The sequence below is a fragment of the Gasterosteus aculeatus genome, chromosome 6 (assembly GCF_964276395.1).
Source record: "Gasterosteus aculeatus chromosome 6, fGasAcu3.hap1.1, whole genome shotgun sequence".
Classification (NCBI taxonomy): Eukaryota; Metazoa; Chordata; class Actinopteri; order Perciformes; family Gasterosteidae; genus Gasterosteus; species Gasterosteus aculeatus.
In genome coordinates this window covers 8551792-8577096 of record NC_135693.1, presented here as the reverse complement: position 1 = coordinate 8577096, position 25305 = coordinate 8551792, and the positions used below count along the sequence as shown (strand labels likewise).

General features: G+C 45.3%; 2 protein-coding genes across 38 annotated transcripts in view; both read right to left on the bottom strand.

Moving 5' to 3' along the window:
- Window positions 1–8249: 8249 nt before the first annotated feature.
- Window positions 8250–11784, bottom strand: ly6pge (lymphocyte antigen 6 family member pge). The gene is made up of 3 exons (XM_040178375.2): window positions 11466–11784; window positions 9699–9815; window positions 8250–9221 (listed from the first exon to the last, which is right to left on the bottom strand). The coding sequence occupies exons 1-3, from the start codon at window positions 11524–11526 to the stop codon at window positions 9028–9030; spliced, it is 372 nt and encodes a 123-aa protein (XP_040034309.1). The 5' UTR covers window positions 11527–11784; the 3' UTR covers window positions 8250–9027.
- Window positions 11785–12305: 521 nt separating this feature from the next.
- Window positions 12306–25305, bottom strand: part of tacc2 (transforming, acidic coiled-coil containing protein 2) — a 44262-nt gene continuing 31262 nt past the window's right edge. For 16 of the 37 annotated variants that reach the window (XM_078104107.1, XM_078104082.1, XM_078104098.1 and 13 more), the window contains 16 exons: window positions 24811–24917; window positions 23029–24418; window positions 21632–21689; window positions 21308–21515; window positions 20902–20951; window positions 20662–20771; window positions 20244–20397; window positions 19749–19895; window positions 19290–19382; window positions 16275–16418; window positions 16102–16178; window positions 15020–15063; window positions 13774–13934; window positions 13549–13655; window positions 13311–13431; window positions 12306–13205 (listed from right to left, as the gene is read on the bottom strand). In XM_078104107.1, the coding sequence (XP_077960233.1) occupies window positions 13140–13205; window positions 13311–13431; window positions 13549–13655; window positions 13774–13934; window positions 15020–15063; window positions 16102–16178; window positions 16275–16418; window positions 19290–19382; window positions 19749–19895; window positions 20244–20397; window positions 20662–20771; window positions 20902–20951; window positions 21308–21515; window positions 21632–21689; window positions 23029–24418; window positions 24811–24917 (3037 nt within the window). In that variant the 3' untranslated portion in view covers window positions 12306–13139. Of the gene's footprint in view, window positions 13206–13310; window positions 13432–13548; window positions 13656–13773; window positions 13935–15019; window positions 15064–16101; window positions 16179–16274; window positions 16419–19289; window positions 19383–19748; window positions 19896–20243; window positions 20398–20661; window positions 20772–20901; window positions 20952–21307; window positions 21516–21631; window positions 21690–23028; window positions 24419–24592; window positions 24703–24810; window positions 24918–25305 lie in introns of those variants that run through there. The other 21 variants (XM_078104114.1, XM_078104109.1, XM_078104095.1 and 18 more) reach the window with 12 other exon arrangements.

Genomic DNA, 25305 nt, shown 5'->3' with positions numbered 1-25305 from the left:
CATTGTGCCATGCGATTTTTCTGCCACCTCCAGTTTGCAGTTTACAAAACATCAGACACCTGCAACTAGTGGGAGAGACACATTTTCTTAGTAAGTCATTCAAAAGTCAAATGGTTAAATCCCACCGTGCACAAAGCTGCGGCTGCAATGCCCTCTGCAGATTTAAAACGTGCTCTTGCCACATCTCAGCAAGTGTGTTGCAATTACAGCTGACCTGCTGTCACATCACTGATTGAAGTGTGACGGAGGTGAAGCTTTTTTCAAAAGCACGGAGAGCGTCACAGCGGCAACGTTTTGTCCTTGATTCTGTTCAAACCCAGTATTTATGCAAAGCTGCAGATACAGATCAGGCTACACTAACAGTATTACCATTAGTAGAACATTGGATTGCAGTTGAGGTTGCTAAGTAATTAACTCCTGCGTTTCGACTGAGCTTACAATAAAACTTTTGCACCCTTCGGCGGGCATGTGACAAAGATAGAAGTCACATAAGTCTAGCAGACTCAATATATTGTGTTGTGAGAGAAAATACATGAAATTACGGGTAACATCTAATATTGTTTTGTGATGACATACAGGCATGCAAGTTGGATTGTCTTAAAACCTTTAACTCTCAACAACAGGTTTTGTTACTAGATGACTGTGAAAAATCAAATGAAACCACAAAGGCAAATACTGAAATGGTAATTTATTAAAGGCTGAAAAAGCCAATTTGGGAGATAAAAAATGCGTGTCCGTAAATTAATTTCTGCTATTGGTTTGAAGCATAGAAAATAAGCAGGTTGTTCATATTCCACGAGATTTTGTCAAAAAACAGCAAGGCTCAGTGAACTGTTTAAATTCCAGCAGAACTTGTTCTTGTTCAACCCATTTTTTTTAACGTACCAGCCCCGATCTGCGTTGCAGTCCGCTGCGACCTGTCGACCCACAAAATCGCCCACAGCAGGTCCCCTGGTTACATTTTGTGCAACCAAATAATGACCAGCACGTCATTAAACATGAATTATGAACCCTCTGTCGGAGTGTTTCATTCATTGAGAGCGTTGCCGGAACAGAACCGTTTCCAAACAGCTTTTCAGCCTATTGTCTGCGACATGCTCAGCTCCTGGGGGCCGAGTGGAGAAAACTGCACTACACCTTAAAACAAACGGCAAGTAACCCTTTCATTAAACATTCCTTAATCCCTCCTCAACCACCCACCCCAAACATCCCTCCCCGGCCCCCCGCCGAGAACAGCTTAGGTCATTACAGTCCGCTGTCAAAACCTGTGACCGCTCCGCGTTGGAGCCGCCAGGATTAAGGGCTGTGAAAACAAGAACAAGGAGGGAAAGGAGGTGAAAGCTGACAGAGGGAGCAAGGCCTTACATATTTTCTCTTTCTTCCCTTCTTTTTTTTGCCCCTCGCCACAGTTGACCGCGTGCTGATTCTTGCAGCTACTTTGCGGCGGACTGCACTAATGTGAAGGGATACGAAGTCACATGGAAAACACGGAGGAGGAGGCCGCTGCACTGAAAGTGAGGAGTAGCTTGAGACAAAATATAATTTCAGAGATGAAGCTCCCTGCTTTTGTTTTGACCTGTTTGGGCCTTTTGCAAATGAATGAGGTACTTTTTTTAATACTTGGTTATGCGTTTCTCACTTTAAACTGTCTGAATCCCGTGAAGCTCATGAATCTGGGGGATCCAGATAGGCTATAATAAAAGACTTTTATTCTTTCTCTTGGTTTGTTCTTTTCACGTCTGCAATGATCTTGGTCTTTGTTTATTTAATTTTGTCACAGTTACCATTTTCTTGCATTGCTAACAGAGACCAGAAAGAAGACATCACGCTCCCTTCACACAGAAGCCACTTGAATTAGCCTCTGCCTACAATCTCTGGCGGAACAGCCATTGAGGGGTGATAGAGAAAGTGTCAATAATTGAGCACTAAATGGGATTCTTCTCAGGAATTCAGCACAGGCCCCCTGTTCCTGAACAGCCATGAACACCATTTTGCTAACCCAGTCAGCGGTAGTGACTTCGCACACACTTATTTAAATGAAAATCTCTGACATCATCGCTCTGAGGGCGTGTGGGGGCGATTAATGTTATGCACGTTTGTGTTTTTACAGGCAGCAAATTCTGAATCGTGCATTCTGAACCATACACGAAGGGTTTGAAGGGTGGAGGCATCAGACGCGTGTTAGTGTGCTTCTCTTGCTGTATAAATGCGACGCTATCTGAAAAGAGAGATCAAGCCATGCAGGACAGCAGCAGTCAGCAGCCGTGGGGAGAATATTTGACTTTATCTCAACCCTTTGCTTCCACGTTGACACCATGAGGAATTTCCAATTTCGGCCCAACAAATCATCCTCTTTCCTTTCCCTTCTCACCGGAGAAAGCACGGTTTCCCCTCTTTAAAAACGCACCGTCTTCACTGGATGCACGTTTTTTCACCTCTCCGTTATGAATCAGCTCCGGCAAACCGACAGCAGGAAGCTGAACCGCGGCTTTGATTACCCACCAACATTGATTAGAAATGCGCGTACAGTCATGTTTGTGTTTGGACCCGCGGGCCTGTTTGGTGTTTTATTTACCGTCACCTTTGTGCCCGGAACTCTGTTAATCCTCTGTTTGTGTTCAAACACCTTAGCTGGAGCCCCTGCGCCGCTGTGTCTCCTTGCTGGCTGCTGCGAGCAGTCTGTGCAGCCTCCTGCCTGTTACTGGACATGATTGACAGGGAATAGTTGATCTGTGTGTGTGTGTGTGTGTGTGTGTGTGTGTGTGTGTGTGTGTGTGTGTGTGTGTGTTCGTTGCTGTGCGCGTCTACTTTACTTTGTCTCCATCTGTCTGCCTGCCTGTCGGTCTGTGAGTTAACGAGGACGACTTGAACATCTTCATGAAAAGCACTATTTGTTTGGCAGGCTGGTCTTTATTTGATTTATTCATGATGTGCAGATAAATATAATAAATGCAAATATCTTGAGTCCTATGAAGACTGTTTCTAAGAAGGTTGATGCCAGGAGGTTATGGAGGCTTATCATATTGATCAAAATGACAGAAACTGTTAAAAGCTTTAACACAACTTTCACTGCCTTGCAACTGAGAGCTAACGGCGCTCCTCGGGCCCTTCGGGGGTCACCCGCAGGCCCCGTGCCCCAGCCCCTCGCCTCACCCCGCGGCTGAATGGTACCCCTGATTATCTCATAGCTTTGCTGGATATTCCCTCATCTCCCCTTTAAAAAGGGCCGAATTACTTCCAGCTCCCCAAACTTGTCAAAACCAATTTGCCTTCCTATTATTCCCTCAACACGACCCCTCCTCTCAGCCCTCCCTCAACAAATCCTCCCCCCTCGATCGAAAAACCCAACACGACCTGTGCCACCCCTAAACCCCCCCTCCACCCTCTCCACCCTCTCCACACCCTCCACCCCCTCCACCCCCTTCCTGTGGACTTTCCCTTCACGTCGCAGCAAACCTTTATGAACACAGCATATGGCCGCGAACGAGCCCCACACACACACACACACACACACACACACACACACACACACACACGCGCACACACACACACACACACACACACACACACACACACACACACACACACACACACACACACACACACACGCGCACACACACACACACACACACACACACACACACACACGCACACTACAAAGTGAGGCTACAAAGTAACTACAAAGTAAAAAACCTGTAAAACAGAAATCAACAAACTTGGGGAAAAAAAATGCTTCTTTCCCAGCGCGGGCAGCACTTCCACCATCATATCCTGCACGGCGCTTCACCCCCCTCCCTCCCCCCCGTCCCTCTCCCATCAATTAGCGCCTCGCCAGTGACAACACAGAAGATCTTCATTAGCGGAGAATGCTCAATTATATCAGTTGATATTCCTTTCGAAAACTAATTATCCCAGTTGCATGATACGGTTGACTGAGCCTGCCCTCACCCCGGGGCGCAGCGGTTACTGATGTGATTTGGTTTTGGCTCGAAGGTCTGCTTCCCTCTCTCTTTTGTTATCCTCCTTTCCCCTCTGCACTCATTCAACGCAGTAAAGCGTCCCAACTCAGTGAAGCCGCTTCCCTCTCCTCGGTTCTGCGTGATATTTGTTGACCCTCCGTGTTCTTGTCATAACAACTTGTTATGCTCGCATTTCTCCCAATTAAAAACCAAGTGCCTGTGCATGTGAATGCATGTCTCCTCTGAGATGCACAGAATTTGCAGAACTGTGATAACTCTACAAAAAGCTCGTCATTGGAGCCCTTTCTCTATCTAATCCTGATCGTTTGTTCATCCTGTGGGAGGAGGGGGGGGGAGCAAAAATAGACAGCCTCTATCACAGCTATAGTTGAGACCGAAATGGTGCAAACGCTGTCTTCTCAGGAGAGGAGACTGGGGAGGAGGTGAAACTGCAGAGAACATATGGTGGAGACAGTAGATGCTGTATTTGTAAACCTGTAATTCGTCCGCTGATGAATAGCAATGAGATCTGAGCAATATTGAGGAAAATTACTGAGGAAATCTGTTTGCAGGATGGTGTTTCATAACAGGTCTTTAAAAACTTTTATTATTCTAACATTATAAAAGTGTCTGGAGGGGAGGCAATGGCTCCAGGAATTGAAGGCAAAAACAAAATAACCGTTTCCCTGACAGACATTCACTTCAACAAGCTTAATTTTCTTTCATCTCAAGCACATTATTTCCATGCTAATCACGTTCTTTTTTCCATTTCTCATCAAGGTTTATAAGAGGGGAAAATCGTGAAATATAATACTAATAAAAAGAACATGCTGAACACATTTCACCGCGTATACAGTGTGTTTTCTACATGCCAGCTTCAGGTTCCTCTTTGCTGCCCTCAAACCAGGGACGGGCCGCACAGAAGGCGAGCCATTTAGTCAGGGCAAGGGAACACACTCACTCACCCCTTCTCCTCCCCTCTGTATGTCTCCCCCTCCCTGTTCCAAAGACCCAAAGCCCTTGTGGTCCCTCGTCCGGAGGAAGATCACTTTAATTCTGCTTCACGGATCTTTTTCAAAAAGACCCAAGACCCGGAGACGTCAGAACCGTTGACCGTTGGGTGAACCCGCGCCGACCAGCCGGGACCCGAGAGGTTGCAAACACAGCCTACGCATCACACGCTCTCACCCCCCCTTCCTCCCCATTTTAGCAGAAGCATTTGATGTCGAGCAGAGTGTGTTCTTTTTTACTAGGTGTAAGTGTTTCTTTGTGTTTGTGACCCACACAAATAATAATGGGCCGTCAATTACTCGAGCGCAGCTAATCGACCGTTTTTTAAAAGGTCATTTTTCACAAAGACAAACAGAACTCTGTGAGATGATTTTTTTTTTCCATAGTTGGTTGTTTTCGAAGGTCTGGATCCAAAGCTCAATGTTGCAAGACGCATCCTGTGGGAACTGAGAGCTGCTCTTCCTGCGGCGTGGACCACCCCAGCTGATGGTTGGCTTATGTGGTCCCGGAGATGGATTCCACAAACGGTTTGTTTCAGGGATCAGGAGGAGTTTGCAACCAAAGCCAATTTACGCAGAGGGGATTTGAACACAAATAAAATCTATCATTGCTGAAAACACAACAGCTTTTCTTTCAAATATAGGTGCATAATTTTTGTTTTAGCGCTCGTATTGACCAGTCCAATCAGTTCCGCGGCAGCCGGCAGTCATTATAAACAGGTCGACTAATCAATACACCAGGAAAATAAATAGAATAAAGAAAATGCAACAAAGGCCTCGAGAGACCATCTCACAGCAGAAGGAGGGAAGCGTGACGGTTTGTGACAGAAAATGTCAATCTTTCGGGGGCACACACTCAGCAATTGATAAATGCTCTCTGATAAAAAAAAAAAAAAGCAACACGCAAACAAACCAAAAATAAATCACAAATATGTCAGTGTGTGCAACATTCGGTGGCATTCACGGGGAGTGAAACCTGTCTGGTTTACTTAAATCCCTAAAAGGGCAGCCAGCTCATACCTTTGATGACTGACGGTGGGATTTGCGGTGATAATGTCTTCAGGAGCCAGAGGATTGGGATTAAACATACTCCAATTTTAACAGCAAAGTTGCCATGGCGATGACCTTCAGTTTCGGCTGAGATGACGCGCAGAGGGGGCAAGGTGTGTGTGTGGGGGGGGGGGGGGTAGGGGTGTAGACAGCGAGCGTTGTTTCCAATTTTTCAACCTCAATCAAATTATAAACCGTGGACTGGTGTTCAGCAGCGGGGAAATTGTATTGTGCACAAACAGTCCCACTTAAATTAGTCATGACGCTAACAATGTTGAACAGTCTTAATTGAGCTATGAGCTCCAAAAGACAAACTTCAGACACCCCCCACCCCCCTCGCCCCCTCCCCCTACTCATCAACAGCACCTTGACCTGTCCAGACTCAGTCGGCCCTTCAGTTTTATGAAAACCTTCACCTTGCTAATTGATGTGAAAGAAGCCTTGGAGGGGAGGGGGGGTCTGAGGACGTGAGCACTCACAACGGGCTGAGCGGTCCAGGAGACTCCCGGTTTGGGGTCAGTGCCTGTCCCCCCAAAAGGGCCGTCCAGTCCACTCACACTCTCACACCTGCTTTTCAAAAGGAGGCGACAGCAGCAGAAGGAGGAGGAGAGGGAACCTAAAGAGAGAGTTGGCCAAAGCAAGAAGCAGAGGGAGACTTTTCGCATTTTTAAATAAAGTGCAAATCTTAGCCGAAAGCGATAAAGACAGTGCAAATATTATCATTATTGACTGTGGCCAATCTGAGCGGTACCCTTGAGGCGCGGCTGGTCAGCATGAGTTGCAACAGCCTTCTGGATTAAACAGTCTGCCGAGGTCAAGAGTGTGGCTAGACTGCCTCGCGGTGGCCGCTGGGTGAACTACAACGGCAGGCCTGCTGGGAAAAGGGCGGTAAGGCAACACAAAGAGAGTGTGAAGTAACACAATTACGCATGTCTCGCCATTATCTGAGATTCTTGTACACTCCCATGTTGCCAATAACTCGCTCTGTTAAAATCCGTGCTCATGCCGTTTAGCTTTATGTACACATAATATTGCATGTGTTATTTGATATTGGATCGATAAATCTATGCACGCAGGCCGTTTATGCATCTTCGTACCCAGTTCACTGAAATGTCTGTAGCTTCCCTGTAAGCAGCGATCATCATCAGTGTGACAAATTACATTCCCGGTAATCTGTTAACCTGGTTCAACCTGAGAGCAGCTGTTGTTTCCCAGCTGTTGGATATGTGTTCGCACATTGAAACGTGTCACTGTGGGTGTGGGCAGAGGGGACCTAACCATACTTCCGCACAATGAAAAAACACACACACATCAACTGTGTTGTTCCTTATTTTTCTTGCAATCTTCAGTTTTACACTGAGAGTTTATCATAGCTAGCTTCATCTTTTTATATCTGTTTTATGGATGGATGGTTTTTGGCTCCTTCTCTGACAAATTAGGCGCGTACTACATGCAACGTGTACTCTGTAAGTAACTAAAAGTAGGAGAGAATAGTCACATAGGACAATTTTTATCAGAATCCACCCAATGGTTTTTTTGGGGGGGTTTAAAATTATAGGTCAATGTGAGTATAATTTTAATTCAGTTTTTAAAGAGGTACAGGCCACCAATATATGACACCTAAAACATTGAAGAAGAAATGTAGGCTACAAAGTAAGAGTGCATTATCATTTTAACATACACGCCCACCTGTCTGGATTCACTTTGCACAGATCAGCTTCTCCGGTGGTTCTTTCACACTCATCATCAGGTATCGATGTTGCTCGCTGCTCCCGCCTCTCGCGCAGTCAGAGCCGCAGAAAGCTGCTCACCGCCCCGTTAGCATGTCACCATTTAGCATGTTAGCCGCCCAGCATTCACCTGTTGATTTTTGATTTTGTTCAAATATAATCAGGTGAGACGTAATGTGTTTTTAAGTATTTAAGTAAGAAATACTTATTTGGATGGAATTCTGAATTCTGAACATTTTGTATCAGGGGTTTCTGTAGATCCAGTATCAGGGGTTTATTTACTCAAAACATGCTACTCCCATCCATAGTTGTCAAATATAACAACAAAGAATGTTGTTTTGATATGTAATGAGAAATGTGTAAGTGAAATAGTCCTCAAAAGATTTCTAGAACTTATGACTGTTTATTCTTACTTTAATGAATGCTTGTACTAGAATATATTATGATGTTATAGGATATAGGTTCCTAAAAAATGACACAATAAACAGAACGTCACCAAATAGATTAGTATTTTTTTTATTAAATGTTCTATACAATATATACAGTAGCATCTGACCGTCTTCTAATGAGACGCGCTTAAACTCGGTTCATAAAGTAATTCTTTAAGTGACTTCCAACGCAGTGGGTTGACCTCCTGTGTGTGACACACCGCCTCGTGCACGTTAAATGTGTATTTGCCGATTGTGAGACGTGTTTTCTCACTTTCTTCCAAAATATCCTTGACAACTTGTCAGATATGACAGTTAGGAGGCTGATGATGTAACGACGTGCATCCGATTGAACTCCTGGTGCCGTATTTAACAGGAACCTATGCTGCAAAAAGAACCGTGCTGACATACTAGGACGTGTTAAGGTGAAAAATAAAACTGATGTAGTGCAGCATTAACTTGATTTCACACATTGTGTCCCGAGTGTCGTACCAGAGTGGGGAAACTGATAGACAGCATCTCTTACGCTCTAAATATGGGAAGCAAAACATGAATTATCACTGCATGTTATTACAGCATTTAGCTTCTCGGGTTATTAGCTAAGTGAAATCCATTAAAAAATGCATCTACTTGAGTACTGCTTAGTCAGTCCAACAACGTGTGTGTAATCCAGTAACACCGAGTAGCACAAGCTCTGCCATGTGCAGTAACCTTGACGTAAAGGCTTAGGTACATTTGTCAAATCAAAGTGGAATTGTAATGCAGCTCCGATTGTGTAGAATCAGTGCGTGAAACAGAATTGTCATTCGTGTTGCAAACGGATGTTGGCATTTGAATTTGAGCTCTTCGTCTACTTGAAAACACAATGGAACAACAGAGGCAGAAACGGCAGCAGGTAGTTGAGTCTTGGCAGCCGGGAGGCAAAGCTGTTCACATTGCAGTCGTCTCCGTAGCAGCAGTGAACTCTGACCCCCGGCGCTCTGTAGCCTTGGCTGTCGGCCTGACTGCAGAAAGACTTGTAGGAGCACGACTTCATGACTCCACCTGACAAATGAACAGCAGAAATAGAAGTCGCTGGTGTAGCAGCTGCCTTGACCCACCAATATACATTTGAGGAAACTTGCCGCTGATTTTCTCACTTTGTCTATGAGCGTTAAGTACACACCACCGGCGCGCCTTACACCAGAATGTAATCTGGGAAAACATTTACAACGTGTCGTTTTTTGATGATTATTAAAATAAAGACGACTCACAGTTCAGTTCATTTGTGAAAAGGAATTGTCTAGTGACGTGAACACATGGCGTCCTAATTAAGGACAAAGATCTACTAGTGGCAGCAAAGCTCTTCATTTCCTTAAAAGCCTTGGACCCCCTGCTGGCTGGGACGTGTCTCCAGACCAGCAGCCTGTTCTCCATCAAACCCAGAGGCACATATCCTCGCACACAGATACAAATAACGCTGTGTGTGTCTTTACTACATTACACTAGTGAAAATAAATGCTGCTACACTGTTGGACTCACTGTCATGGCCGACCACCACGGCACACGCATCAGAGTAGCTGGGACAAGATTTGGAGCCCTGCCGGTTGCAGTTGTCGTTGTTGGAGCCCATACAGGTATAACACCGCAGAGCCTCACCTGGAGGACACACAAAACAGATATAGCTAAAGTGCATGTTTATTAAATGAGTACAATCATGGCATGTTGAGGGGAAAAGGTTTCCTGCATAGTTTTGCATAGTTTTATCCCGGTGTGCTCGGATATGTAGCATCAAAGGTGTTCCTATACCTGAAGATTTTACTGATCAGGCTGACCGGGTGTATTGCCACAGTTTAACTGTTTATGATGCTAACAGGATTTCCCATCAAATATATATATTTTTTAAAGCCCTATGTCGAATGCTTTTTTTGACTGTCATTTGTGACCTTTAAAAAAATATTTTTAGACCTTGGAACAAGTTTTTGTCATGGCTTTGTCATGTCGTTGACTCCTGCGCGGTAAAGCAGGATCTTCATTGCGGCACACTCCACATAACGCGTTCACATGTGTCGTAGATTCCAGTCCATTGTTCGTTAAGATAATGCAGGGTCAACAAGGGACTCAACTCAGGGTATCTTTACTCCTCGTACACGTAGGGATGTTAAACTCAAATCTAAGTGATGGTGATCCATGAAGTTCCATAAAGATCATAGACATAAAGAGTTAAGTGAAAAGAGAGCTCTTATTATTCTCTCCCCTCAAACAAGTGAAATCTAGCAAAGGATTGAACAAGTGCTCTCAGATTTTAAAAACACATCTTTCTAAACTTCAGCTAATGCTTCAGAGGCCCTCTTCAGCACATAAAACCCATAAATGTCTTTCTAGATCTCTCCAGAGGAGGCATCGCTTAACTAGCTGACCTTTCATAAGCAGTTGAACACTTCTTTTGGGAAACCCACATGCCTCTCTTATACTCTGAAACGCCCCTTCAGAAGAAGCCTGTGATGCTGCTTCCTAAGAGGATCAAACCAAGCGGGGCTTATAGGAATCATCGGGACAAACATTCTCTGTAGCAGCACATCTCTTCAAAAGACCTCCCTCAACACCAGACTTGTCTTATGTCATCCGGCTCTTTGGTGCAGGAGGACAGAAAAGTTGACCGGACACTGAAAGTCAGTGAGAGGAAACTGTCAACACCAACAGCAGAATTAACTTAATCAGAAACAGCAATAAGTAATAAATGACAAAAAAATATCTGTAACGATAAAAGCAAAACTTTAAGAGTAAAATAACAAAACCAAATCAAACCATGGTCCTATAGGAGTCTGAGCACTTGGTGTCTTTTCTCTGCTTCCTGTTTGCGCCTCCGTACGTTGACATGGCGTATAAATGCCCCCTTGCTGTTCTGCTAGCCTCCAGGCCTATTAAGAGATTAGTTGCGGGGGCTTGCATGCTAGTCACAGAGAAGGATGACACATCGAAGGCAAAACTCAGGGAAATTAACAGAAAAACAGCAAAGCGAAGCAAAGCAGACATAATGTAAAGTGTGAATAAAAGCCGTAACTATTAATCAGATTAAATTATTTTCTTCTTTGTTTATTTCTGAAAAATATAGATCATTTTGTCTGGATGTTTTATAACCAGCATTACCTGTCCTGATGTCGGAGATGAAAGCTACTCTGGACATGCTACAACTGCACCCTCTTGAGATGAGAACAGAAGCAATGAAAGGTGGAAGGTATGGGGGACAGGGGTGGGGGTGAGGTGAAGATAGAAAACAATAAATAAATAAAGAGCTATAGTCCTTACTGTTGGTCGCTAGCAGGAACAAAGAGATCAGGAGCAGCGGCGAGCAGCGGACAGCTCTCATGGTGCGGCTGGTCTTCGGTCGTCCTGGTCACTCACTGAAAAGCAGGTTGTTTGCTCCAAAAGCCCCCCGAGCTTAATCTCAAATGAGACCACCCGATACCCCTCCAGCACTGACCGTGGATTAGCAGCCCCTCCACCGAGGCCCACAGCTTTGTGTTGATCAATAGTGGCTTCTTCTGCCTGGATGGCCGAAGGGATTCTTCCTGTACTTCTCATTGCTCGAGGCCGCGCCTCCACAGACCGGCTCCTCCCTCTCCTGTCGTCGTGTCCACATGTACGGTTTGATCTCTGAACTTCAACTGGCATTGGGTCCCTACAGGGTGTGTATTTAGTTTCTACTGTGCCAGGTCCATTTTTCACAGGCTGCTTGTTGTCCTTTGACATACGAGTGTGCGACGATCGTCCACCTTTAGTCGACGCCTCTGTAGACGGCTTAATGTGAAATGTTCCATCTACTCCAGTTGGACATTTGGGAAGATTAATTATTTAGTTACGGGGAGCCATGTCCTGTGCCGCTGAGATTTTGTAGCTGTGGCAATATATTTGCAAACGATCAGCATATAACAGCTATTTCATTAATGCTAATTGTTGGTTTATTTCCACACTAAATACCAATGTGTACTCCAAACCCCTCATTGGGAACCACCGGACTAAAGTAGAGGAAAAGAACCCCACAAAACAAACATTGACATTACCAAAGCATATCACAATCTAAAAGAATAACAATATTCACAACTTTATCCGGATGCGTCATGCAAGACCAACTAAAGTGATGCAGTGTGCTGTATTGCCGTCTTTTATTGCACTTTGTAAGCGGATGCTGTACAGCAGCTGTGCAGAGGGGTTATTCCTCAGTGTGACACAACAACCACAGCAGAACTAGGAAATATCCATCACACATTTATGACTGAATAAGGTCACAATTAGTTTGCTTTATATTAAAATAAAATCCCCCAAAATATTCGCACAATTTAATTGAGAAAGCTATGACAAATATCTACAAGATAAGGGAAACGTGGCGAGGATGACAAATAACCAAAGTCTTTTTTATATTAGGAATTTTCCTACAGTATATACAAACGTATAACATTACAAGTTATTCTTTCTCTTCCTCATGCAGTAAACTATTGTGATAGTTTGTGTTCTCTTAGTGGTGTATGCGCATTTTTATAAAGTCATCTAAATCTCTGTTACTCTTTTTCAAAGTATTATCTTTTCTGTATCAAGAGACAACAACAGGAACGGGTAAACAGTCTTCTTCCTCAGTGGCTGTCATGGCAACATCAATATAGATAATTTCACCCACAAACAATGCTCTCGCTTTCCTATTATCACGCACGCACATACACACTCATTAGTGATATGATACATTTTCTTAAACTTTGAATCAGACCTTTGACACAGTTCGATACACGGTGACATATTTAAAATGTACAGATTGATCAGAGTGAATTCATTCCCGTGTATCGTGTATAAACAAAGTCAGTTGGCCATTTAACCAAGAGACCATTTTGGCCTGAAATGTCCATCAGTCCGCGGAAGACTTCCAAAATATTTGTCTTCCCACAACCACTCCTCCCCTCTGTGAGATTTGGCCTGGCTGTGGTGTGGACGCTAACTCCTCCCCATCTTGGCGATCAGCTCGTCACAGATCTTTGTCAACTCCTCGATCTCTTTGTTCTATCAAACAATCGCAAAAAAAGTCATTTATTTATTTGATCGCATGGGAATCTTTTGATGATTTCACATCCTTTTAAAACACAGGACTGAGGAATCCAAACTGACCTTTTGCTCCAATGTGCGCTCCAGCGATTCCACCTTCATCTGCTCCTTCCTCAGGCTGGCCTGGTGGCAGGCCTGCTCCTGCTTGGACTTGACCCGTACATGAGCGATGTCTGCATTGGCCCTGAAAACACACAGATAAAACACAGAAATTCTCAACTTGGCATTGAATTGTTGTGCGGTTGGGGATTTTCCATGGGAGGAAAATATGGGGGAATGTAGTCGCCATAATGAGACTCACTTGTCTAGTTTCTCCTCTGCGTGAATCTTCAGGGCTTGGTAGCGCTGTTCCTCCTTGCGGACCCTGGACAGATACTCCTGAGCACATCTCTTCAGAACCTCTTCGTTCTGAAGGGTGTGAGAAATATTGTAATTACTTGCCATAGGGATCGACAACCTAATTTCCAGGTGACTTATAAGGCCGGTTATAATGACTAATTAGTTGTGAATAATGTATGTCAGTCACCTTGCGGAAACCCTCCAGTACATCTTTCATCTTCTCGTAGCGTCGGAAGAGGTCGGCCAGAGACTTTTCCACAGAGTTGAGGTCGGCCAAGGCCTGGTCCTTCTCCATGATGAGTTGCTGGATGGTGTGGTGGGAGAGAGACTTCTCTTTCTGGTCATCCTCTGGTGGACACACACAAACATACTGTAGATCAGATCACCCGTCTACTGCATATGTGCTCAACAGTCTGCTGTAGCCGGCACACTAAGGTACAAACCATTTTTGACAGTGTATTGAAATGAATTAGGGCATTGGTGTGATTTAGCAGCCTATTATACTGCACTATACGAGTATTTCTGAAGCATGCAAACAAAAAACACGTAACAATGGGATAATCTAGTAATCACCTGTAAACCATAAAAACAGAACTGACAGCTGGTTCTGGCTTCCAGGCCCTTTAGTATGAACCATACAGTGCAGGTGTGTGTGTGTAAAGGCTCTCAATATGCATACGCACATGTGTTTGCTGTATTTAATATCTGCATACGACAGATTACGAGTTCACTATTGTTAACCCACTAAGGAATATAACGGTCTCAACATACAGGACGAAATGCAACAAAATGGATACACAAACGTCACTGAGAGCAATCTGCTCCCTTGACAAACAGGTGGAGAGATGTGAGCTGACACAAACAAGTGAAGGAGAATTCTGCACTACTCACCTGGCATGCCTGTCAGGGTTATCAAATAGTAAGGGGAGCAAAGATGGGAGCAGAACAGAAAAGAATGGACTGTGTTAAGTCGAGCTGGGAGGGCGAGGCTAGTGAGAGAGCCAATTGTTAGACAGAGACAGATTGTTGCTTTTTGTGACATTGCTTTTAAGGAGAGAACGGATATAGACAGGAAATCAAATGGTCAAGTGGCAAAGAAGGTTAAGAATAAGGCAGAGAGTGAACCTGCAGCAAGATTTAATGAGTTCAGAGGAGCAGGATTCAGTTCATATCAATCACACATGAAAGAAAGCACATGGCAAAGCCAGCTCGAGTGAGAGGATAAAAAGAGTACTCGATTCTCTGAGAACGATAGAGTAATGCAAACAAATACAGTGTACATTTCTCGATTTGCAAATAAACAAGCAAAGGGTAGTCGAGGTTGGGGAACAAAATAAATGTAATGGAAATAAATATTACGTGTACTGAGTAACATGGGACGAATGCTGGGTCTTTGTTAGGAAATGAGCACCTGCGTTAAACACTGAACTCACCAATCATCTGTGCGATCGTCTTCTCGTATTCAGCAACAATCCTCCTATGGATGAAAAATTGCAGATTACCAATACAACGACAGAGATATATCCATATGACAAACGATTTCATGGTGTGCGTGTCTCTAAAACAATGTAATTTCATCCAACCCGTAGATTGGTCCAAAATAATGTCTGTTTATTAGCAAGGTGTTTGAATGAAAACACAGATTTTAAAGGTTGAATGTGGATCAGGCACTTCTGATTAGTGCGGTCTGTCCAAATATAAGTATTGCATTTATATGTTATAATAATCTGATATTGAAAAGTGGTGTAATAAGTGCTACAGGACATTTTCTTAAAATTCCAGTAAACAATACATGCAGCCTGCAACTTTAGATAATAGGATTATTGAGTGATTGAAGAGTTTTAAGCACCCCTTAGCTTTATAGCTTTTATCTATTTGCACTGTCCAGTTTCTTAGAGATAGAGGTTCCCTCACACTTTGACCAGAGAGCAGCCGGGCAAAGACAGGTTGCCAGAGTTAAGAGGATTGATTAGCCATGCATCCTTCTTAGCCGCTTACCCCTCCTTATCCTCAACCCAATCAGTCAAATGAAGTAAGCGCTGTCTTATTCACACTAACTGAGCTGTGTCCAGCTGGAGCAGCACACCTGCTCATAGCGAACAATGCATCACATCTATCTCCTTGAACCTATATATTGTTGGACGAATATCGATCATCTGTGGACGTAAATAAGAATGTCGTAAATCACAGAGGTTTAAGACGTTGGTGGTGCATAATCCAAATGACACGGAAATCCCCTAATAGATTTACATAATCAATGTTGCGCTATTCTCCAGCTATAACACTGGTGCTGCTAGTAGGACTCATTTGGTCTTCTTTTACTGTCTCTCCACTCTGCATCAAGAAAAACCGATGTAGTTTAACGGTAATTGGGGGAAAATGACAACAAGAATCTTAGCATCCTGACAAAAGTAACACAGAACAGAAACCCAGGGAGGTGTTATGTGCTTCCCACAGTGTATGGGTGGGACTTCACAGTCCCATAAGTGACGACACACAAGGTGCAACTTCCTACCTCATCTCCACCACCTCCTGTCGGCTGTCTTCATACTTCCTCTGCCACTCCAGCACTTCTTTCTCCTTTGTTACGATCTGAGGAGGGTAACAAAAACGGGTTGTGATGCTCATTTAACGTATAGACAGCGTATCTGACTTGTACAATATACAGAAAGAGTTTTATATGCGTACCTCATCCCGTGCGATTCCCAGCGAGTGGTCCAGTTCTCTGGGCAGGTTGGTGCTCTCCCCTTCAATGTAGCTGGTGGTGGTCCTGGTGTAAAGTGAGTTCTTGGACACTCCACTCTCCACTGGAGAACACGCATCTCTGTGCTGCTGCCAGGAGCCAAGGGTGAGGTGGGAGAGGAAAGGAAACATAACCAGTCACAAACCAGACCAAGCCAAAGGTGGGACAACCTCACCGGCGGAGCCAGGCGCATTCTGGAATCAAATCGCAAGGCAGCATCAAACTACATCAAACTGCAAAACGCTGCAAAAATCAATATGTAAATGAGATTGGCTGGTGATGCTCCTGAAGACTTGGTCGGCTGCCACATGATTGGATGAAACAGTCTTCATTGACACAGTATTAGCCAAGTGATTTGGCTGATGCTGCCCCCAGCCGAGCGGCCTGTAGCTTAAATGTGATTGGGTCTGGGAAAGGGAACAGGAAGGACGGCAGCAGGAGACGGAGGACGAGGCACGGACCAGGCAGCATGGGAAATAAATCTCATCTTAAAGTATATTTCAATATACTGCTCTTACCTGTTGTGGCTTGACTCGTTATGTGCTTTGTTACAGCAATGCCCCAATTATTTTATTATTACAAAGACTTATTACAAAGGTGAGCAAGGAAATTCCCCAAATGTATCAATAAAAAACTTTATTTTACAAAATAAAGTATATATGCGTGTGTTTATTGCAACTATAGCGACATCAACAATCCTCGTTGTGTTTGTTCCCTTATTACCCGGCTCTGAAATGGATCCTTGGCAGAGACGGATTACAGTAGGATGAAGTGGTCGAGGCTCTTAAATTCTAAAAAGAGAGTATTTGGTCTGGCTTGAGCAGTAATCCCATTATTCAAGGTAGCGACCGGTCGAGTTCAGCCAACCAAGGACCCCTTTTGCTAAGTGCTGGTATGACTGACAGTAAGGTATTCAAAGGTCTGTTGAAAAGAGACGATCCTAATAAAAACCCATTAAAAATGGCCAGTACCATAAATTAAAAATAGAGTATAATCAGTTAAAAGGTTTAGGGGGTTTGAGGCTCGTATTGATCACAACCCAAAGTCAAATGCCCCAACGTGACGTGAGAAGGAGGAGCTAAAAACCCCGAGCACTGAATAAGACTTGTTATGTTGACCAAAACAGTTACAACTAACTTTCATGAACTGAAAACCCACTATGAAAGACTTTAAGTTAGAAGACCAGGACAGGATTGTTGCGGCTCCCCTTGGATTCCTGCTTTTTGCTTTTTACTTTAATAACTCTGACCATCATTTCCTAAATTACCATTATGAAGTGCGGTAATGAGTCGTGTGATGGTTATTTTCTAAATGACTCCCATAAAAACAGAGATCTTCTGCACCCCTGCTGGCTATTACCAAACAGATTCGTAATGAATGAAACCGTTAAGTATCACAAACACAAAGGACCAGTTGCCGGCTTTGCCCTGCTGGTGAGTCTCGTACAGAACTCCTTTACCGGATCATCAAGGATTACATGTAAGTAAATGGCAAACAATTTAAAACCACTTACTGTAGAATAGAACTACTTAATATTAGGGACAACTGAACAAACACAAGACAATGTCAAACACAAAAATAGTCCATTATAAAACTACTTCAAGAGATACGAGCTATAACTCAGAAAGCACAAATCAGACAACGCTCAGCTATTGCAGGCTAAGAGGTAGTGAGACCTGGAAAAAGATCGCAGGCGCCGACTTCTGGGGGTCTACAGGACAGGGTTTTACAGTGCAGTCTGTAGTCGTATGGACATTTTCAAAGTGAGCTTTAAAGTGGGTTAACAGCATTGGATGAGCCATATTATTTGCTTTTCTATGATTGGAGGTACTATTTGTATTAAAGCGATGCGATTCCTACTCTCTTCAGCAATGTCGGTATGAACACCTTCTTTTACCATCAGGCCTTAACTCTCATAGTTACTTTAAATATGGTGCGCTAAGACAAAATCATTGCAAAATGTGTTTGTGACCAAATACTTAGACTGCACTGTAGATGGATTAAGGCCAAAACAGATCACTGGGTCACTGTGTTACTCTTACTTTGAGTAAGGGTGAACCGTTGATATTCCACCGCCGAGCGCTGGGCTTCTTGAGACGAGACTGTGAAATGTGTGTGACAAGAGCATGAGACATGGAGGGGTAGAAGATCTGGGAGCGCCTGTCCTGCTTCAACTCTTACCAGAGGTTTTCCACTGACTGAAAAGGGTTCCCCACTGACCAGGCTCAAATAGACCACTCTTATTCTTCTACTACATGTGCGGTTTCACCACCTACTTCGACCAGCAAAATCTCAGAGTTCTACCTACAACTTCCAGCCAAACTCGACACTGTAACCTACCCGGTGTACCTGTCTGTTAGTGCGGTTAGTCTGGGAAAAGGGCCGAATCACCAAACAAGAATGTGACTGGGATGTCGGGGGGACGACGGCAACGTATCAACAAATACACCATGGAAATTTATAACCTCAGAATTCCACAGAGACTAATGTAATCTAGTGTGAGACATTCCCAGTCACATTCACGCTCAGGTAAGCTTCTCATGAGCAGGAACCCCGCATGTTGCCCAACGTGCATGCTGCACAACATGCATAACAAAAAGGCAAGGGACGAAGAAGGCACAGCATTCTGTGGCAGAGGAGAACACCTGGAGGGGCTCGCAGCTAGTCGGGGGGAGGGAGCTTTACACGTTAAGCCGCGTTGAAGATTTCGTATGTGGGGGATCGCTGAAGCAGACCGCGAATGCAGCGGTGCAGCCACCATGTTGATAAGGCCATGAGCTCACAGTCACACTCAGAATGGTTTGTTTGGATGGGGGGGGGGGGGGGGGGGGGGGGCAGGCGGAGACACACTCATGCTCGCACACTATAGCCACGCCCACGTGCATTTCGCACACACACCCGCATTTTTCCTATCACACACACACACTTGCACACAGCAGGTGCAGGTGTCAGCGCAGTACCTGGGGGCTTACAGTGGAGAGGGAGGGGCACTGAGAGATGTTTTTGGCTACCTGCAGAGCCTCTATCCTCAGGGCAGCAAGCACCAGCTCCTCCTGGGCCGCACACATTGGGGAGGATTGGGGGGGAGATTGATAGATTTCAAAGGATAGAGAAGGAGGTCGGCGGCCCAGGGGTGAGAGAGAGCAAAGGGAAAACATATAGAAAGTTGAGCGCACACACTTGCCGCTGCCACATTTTACACACCGTCGACCTATTTTACACAATAAGCTAATAACTGCAACTGAGGCACAGAGGGTGAAAACTGGGGGAAATGAAAAGGCAGGATGTAATAAGGTGACACAGTGAGAATAACGTGACACACACACGCACACAAACACATGTAAAGGTCACAAATGGGCCACCAGATGTAAGACCTACACGGTTAATCGAGAGGGGTCACGTTTGGTCCGTCAACACACCTGCAGTTTTCCGGCGAATGCGGTGGGGTTGGTCTCAGCCAGGTCAGGCTCCAGGTACTGCAGGAAGTCGTCACACTCAGACAGCCTGTCTAACAGGGGCATGGCCAGGACTGGAGCAGGGGCCTCCACGGGGCCCTGGTAAGGGGACTACAGGGGCACCGGGAGGAGTAGGTAGGAGGGCAGGGGTCAGCATGGCAAAGCAAAGCGCTGAGTCGGGAGCTGTGTGACTGAGTTCAAGCTGGCGGGCTAGTTTGGCGGACTGATTATGTGTGATCGAGGCCTTAATGAGAATCACCACGACTAATGGCGCTTATGTTGGAGGGCCGAGTCACGGCCATGCAGCGTGGCAACCCCCCCCCTCGCGACTTAACACTGACATCCTTTTACAACATCAAAGCTCACAAATTATACTCGAGCGATCTTGATAAGACCCAGCAGTGACAACATATGCGAGACCTCAAGCTCAATGAGTCTTTACACAAGCGTCGGGCTCACCTGCTCGTCCCTCTCCGCGCTCTGCGTTCGGCTGAGGGACTCGCCCTCTCTCTTCCTGCCTTTGTCCCCGGCGGAGCCCTGGGGTCCGGACCGGGTGCTCAGCACTGGTGTCTTCATATCCGCTGTTATCTGGGCCTCCATCTCCTCAAAACTCCTGCTCAGTGTGAGAGACATAGAGGAGAAATGGAGAGAGTGAGAGGGGGAGGGGGGGGGGGTCAAGGCGAGGTGAGAAAACGTTGCTGGAGCAGCTGAACTGCAAGCGTTATGCAATCTAGATCATTTTTGTTCACCATTAGCAAAGTAGAAAGTATACTGCACTAATAAAGCACAGATACTTGCATTGAAAGAGTCTGTACATGTTCTCAGTAAACGTGTAATGTAGAAATACAAAGAAATAAACATTAGAAGTGTGTAGTACCCTGTGCAGGGGGAACTGGGCTCTGATCCATGCGCACACGTATTCTTGGTTAAGCTGTCAGATACGGAGTCCAGCTTCAAGTACAAAGACGGCTTCTTCACGGACAGCGGCTACGAGACACACAAGAGAATGAAACATAGTGTTGTGTGTTGTAATTTTAAATTAATGTGTATAAAACAAGCCACCATCAATAAAGTAAGCAGCAAACAGTTGACAAAATAATTAGTATCAGATACTCACAGGCGAAGCAGAGCCAAGCTTCTCCATGTACTCAATCTCATAGTCTTGCACTGATATAGAAAGAGAAAACAAAGTGTTGGAGGCAGAAGAAGAAATGGAGGCACATTTCATTCAGTGTTGAGCTCCGCTCTGATGAGGGCAGAGCCGTCTGTTGATTATTCCATCTCTGACCCAGATGCGTTGAGCAACACAGCCAATGGGAAAAGGAGGCTCTTCTGGAGGTCAGAGGGTAGTAGACAACCGGCTTATTTCACTGCCACAACAAGAATCAATAGCATTGCTGGATACATGAAGAGTAAAAGGGATAGTTGGCGTACATGGCGATTCATGTCCTTTGAGCACCCGCCTGTATGCTTCGATCTCTGACAGCAATTATTTGTATGTCCAAGAGAGAGCTAATCCTCACCTGGAGTCTGGGGAGGAAGACTGTTCTCATTGACGAAGGACGTGAGGTCGGACGGCTGAGGGAAGTCTTGCTGGTCAGAGTTCAAATCTGCTTCCATGTCGTGCAGGGCGGCCCACTTGTGACCGGTGGAGGAGGCCAGCTTCTCCTCGTCCGTGGCGTGGTCGTCCTTTGGCCGCAGAGAGGGAGTTTCATCTGTGGGCGTAGGATCCTGCCACGAAGAGAAGGTGAGAGTTACGAGGTCACGGAGGGAGAAATATAGGCAGACAACAGTGAGAGACTGACGTGCACAGAGAAATGTACGATTATGAAGAATTAGGTACGCACCTGGGACGGGTCGGACAACGGGGATTTCTTTGGCGACCTTTTCACTCTGAAAGTATTACTAGGGAAATGGAAAAACCATCAAATGTAAAGTCATTCAGTCATTCAAACCCAACTTTATTAGATCCCTCATGTCACTGTCAACACAAGTATTGTGTACTTGCATCATATCTCAAATGTTTGCATAGATGCAAATTCTGTAATGTAACCCTGTACGGGTACGTCTGCTTTCTCAAAATATGACAGCATATTTTGCATTGTGGGACAAAAACACTTACTGTATGTAGTCAATGAGTGTGTGTGTGTGTGTGTGTGTGTTTTGCCCAAGAGATGGAAATGTTGAATCTAGTTAGTAACTGCACAGTCAGTGGGGGAAGGAAATGAATGTTATGTAATGAATGTCTTTTCACAGAAATAGACTAATAGAACAAATCATAGAGAGGCATGTTTTCGGTAATATCATTTTTAAATATAAAAATGTAGGACATAATCTGTTTCTGGAGATGAACTGTTAGTGCCTTTTAGAAAACTTTAGTTTTTAATTCTTCGATTCCAAAAATTATAGATTCTCAAATGTTTTTTTAAAGAAGTGTATTGCAATTTGCAACATAATGCACAATTCACTATTTTTTTCACTAACAAACATATCTGATACATCTAAACTGAAAATATCTCAGAATCCCTCACCTAATTCATTAGAAATGAATATAAATGGGACAATAATCTTATTTTATAGGTTTAGCTTTCAACAATTTCCAACGATGAACACAAGGGGGAGCACAAGCACCGTCTTTGTAGACGGGACTTAGTAGCTTTACAGTGAACACTGATTTACAACAAGGTTTGTTACAAGTTAACACTTACGTGAAAAATTATGTAGATAATATACCAATTCTATTGTAAATGTACTATGTCGTTTCCTAGGTGGGATTGTACTTTACATGATACAAGTTTACAAAAGAAAAAATGAAAACTGGTATGTCTTGTTAAAATAAGCAGGATAAAAAAAGTGTACATGGGATCGTTTGGCACAAGGGACTGTGATGTTTCCGTTAAAAGGAAGAGGGAGGACGAGGCAACATGCTGCATTAAAAGGAGCCACGTGGAGTTATGAGGCAAAACGGGACGGGATGGTTGTGTTGGCCCTGTACTTACAACAGACAACATAGAGAAGACATACTCCCGGACTTCCTGTGACGTATGAGAACAAATACACAGACACAGGTGACAGAGAGACAGACAGAGGACACTGGCATAATAGACCGGAGGATCACATACAAACACAGACTGACCTCACAAACACAGACGCACACATTCCTCCCCTGGAATACAATGTTCTGTGTGCGAGTACGGACTCCCCCGTGAATGTGCGGCCCTGTTGCAATAGACGGGGAACTTACGATTTGATTGGAGTTTTCTTTTTCTTGCCAGGTTTGTTCTGATTTTGGTTCTCTAGTTCTCCAATGTTGTCGTTATCATTTTCATTGTCGTAGTCGTTGGATGACAGGTCGAAGGAGGCAGTAGCCTTCGGGGGTGAGTTGGCCATCTTATTGGAGGATTTGAAAGGGTCTTCTGAGTCGTCAAAGTCATTGGTGTCAAAGGCATGTGAGGGCCGAGACTGTTTGGGGGAGTTGGTGATTCCTTTCTTAGAGGTAAATGGGTTGAAGTTGGGATCATCCCACTTGTCGGGTTCCAACTTGTAAGACACTTGGGGCACAGGAATGTCCTCCTCGTTGCCATTGTGGGTTGCTGGAGGATTGTTGTCCAGCTGCTCTGTCTGCGCTTTGGGGGCCTTCTTCAGCCCCAGCTTTGGTTTCCTCAGAGGCATCTTCCCTCCGGGCTTCTTGCCCACTTTCTTGGGTGGGAGAGAGGCCTGGTGCGACGCCTCACTGCCCTCCTCAGAGTAGTCAAACTCCAGCCTCACTGACTGACGCGTGGGGATGATGGGTTGCTCTTCTGGGTTAGTGATTGGCTCTTGAAGAGGAGCTGGGGGACCCGGCTCTACAGAGGAGATGGGGGGACTCTCGGGAGGGGTAGCGATGGGGGCACACACGGGGCCTTTACGGCCAAGAACGGGGGAATTGGCAACTTTACTACCTCCGGTATTGAAAGGATCGATGTCCTCAAAATTATCTGGATCCCATTTGTAGGAGGTATTAGGGGGGATGGGGGATTCGCCGTTGCCCGTCGGACTACTCACGAGAGGGGTGTCCTCCTGGCACAAGGGTAAGGCAGGGACGACCAGGCCCTCCTCTTGGCTAGTGCTGTTGGCCTCCTCCGGCAGGGGAGGAGGAGTCTCCACCCGGCTCTTCCTGGTCCTGCGGAGGGTTCCTCCGGGGCTGGGGGTGGCAGATCCCCCCTCTGCTTCCTCCTGAGGTTGGAGAGGGCTGGCCGTTCGAGGCTTCGCGCGCTTCTTGATCTCCGGGGTGCTGCTGGAGGAGGCTGGCCTCGGACTCTCTGGGTTGGAGTTCTGTCTCGGAAGAGGCTTCTTCCTCACAGACCCAGGGTGGACCTTCTTGGGCCTGCGGAGGGTCCCCGGGGCACTCTCAGTGCCGACGCTGAAGGATTCAGAATGTGGACGGAAGCCTCCCACGGAGGATCCGTCCAACAGGCCGCCGCTGTCTAGTTCTCCTCCCTGGAGGCTGAGTGAGCGGGTCAGAGTGTGACTTGTCGAATCGGCTGGAAACTCAATGTTGTATTGGCCGCTGGCTGCGATGGGCTTGTTCTCATCAAAAACTATGGTAGGGGTACCACATGTGGCATCGGCCGAGGTCAATTCAGAGTCTGCTACTGCAAAAGATGGAGAGACGTAAAGTAAAGTTTTCTAAAAAAAAATAAGGATCAAATTGAACTGAAATAAAATTGAGATGATTTTATATTCACAGCTTGAAGAAAGTTAAAAGCTGCTGCTGGCTTCTGCCACCTAGATAAATGTGCTATGAATGAATATTCAACAGGAGTCACCATGAGAGAGACCGAGCCGATTGGTCAGCCTGTCTTAGACATCCCAAAAGCCCCGGATGCTTGGCTTGCCTCAGCAAACAAAGCCATCTGGGAGATACTGATCCATTCCACTAGGGGGCGCATAAAGACTTTCTTACATCAGGTCTCTTTTCTTTTTTTTCTGATGATGGTTGAACACAGCGTCACACGCACGTCGGTGCGCGGTTTTCTTACCCTACCTTTGTCATCGGACGTTAGTTGCTGGGTTGGGGGATCTATGGGAGAAACAGCCTTCACTGGGGTTGTGGCTTCAGGGGTCTCAAACGCTCCATCAGAGTCTGAACTCCTATAACAAAAGATGAGCAATACATGAGAGTGACATCACTTGAACTCTCGTGACCGCGTCTGGATAATGGACGCCATGCGACGATGAGCTCAACTCCTCTCCTTCAGACAGCAGTTTTCCTATAGGTGCTTAGGTTGTGAGGGCAGCAGGTGCAGTTTCCAGCATTAAATGTGTGTTTTTTTAAAAAGGCCTTGATGCCAGCGGACGTCTCGTTTTTCATTTCTTGTAGACGGTTATGGCTACAAACAAAAACGCTGAATCTGCAGTGAGGCGACAGATAATGACACACGTGAGACAGAGGGGCACCTTACCTCAACACACACATGCAACACACCACCTCAAGATCTACATCACAGATATGAAATGGATAGGGAGGGACTGAGGGGAA

Excerpts from the sequence above, each read along its gene's own strand:
- ly6pge (XM_040178375.2), bottom strand. The coding sequence starts at position 11,526 with ATGAGAGCTGTCCGCTGCTCGCCGCTGCTCCTGATCTCTTTGTTCCTG. Across the intron at positions 9,816-11,465 it reads GTTCCTGCTAGCGACCAACA|GTGAGGCTCTGCGGTGTTAT; the intron begins GTAAGGACTATA and ends TGTGTCCTCCAG. Across the intron at positions 9,222-9,698 it reads CGTGGTGGTCGGCCATGACA|GTGGAGTCATGAAGTCGTGC; the intron begins GTGAGTCCAACA and ends TTCATTTGTCAG.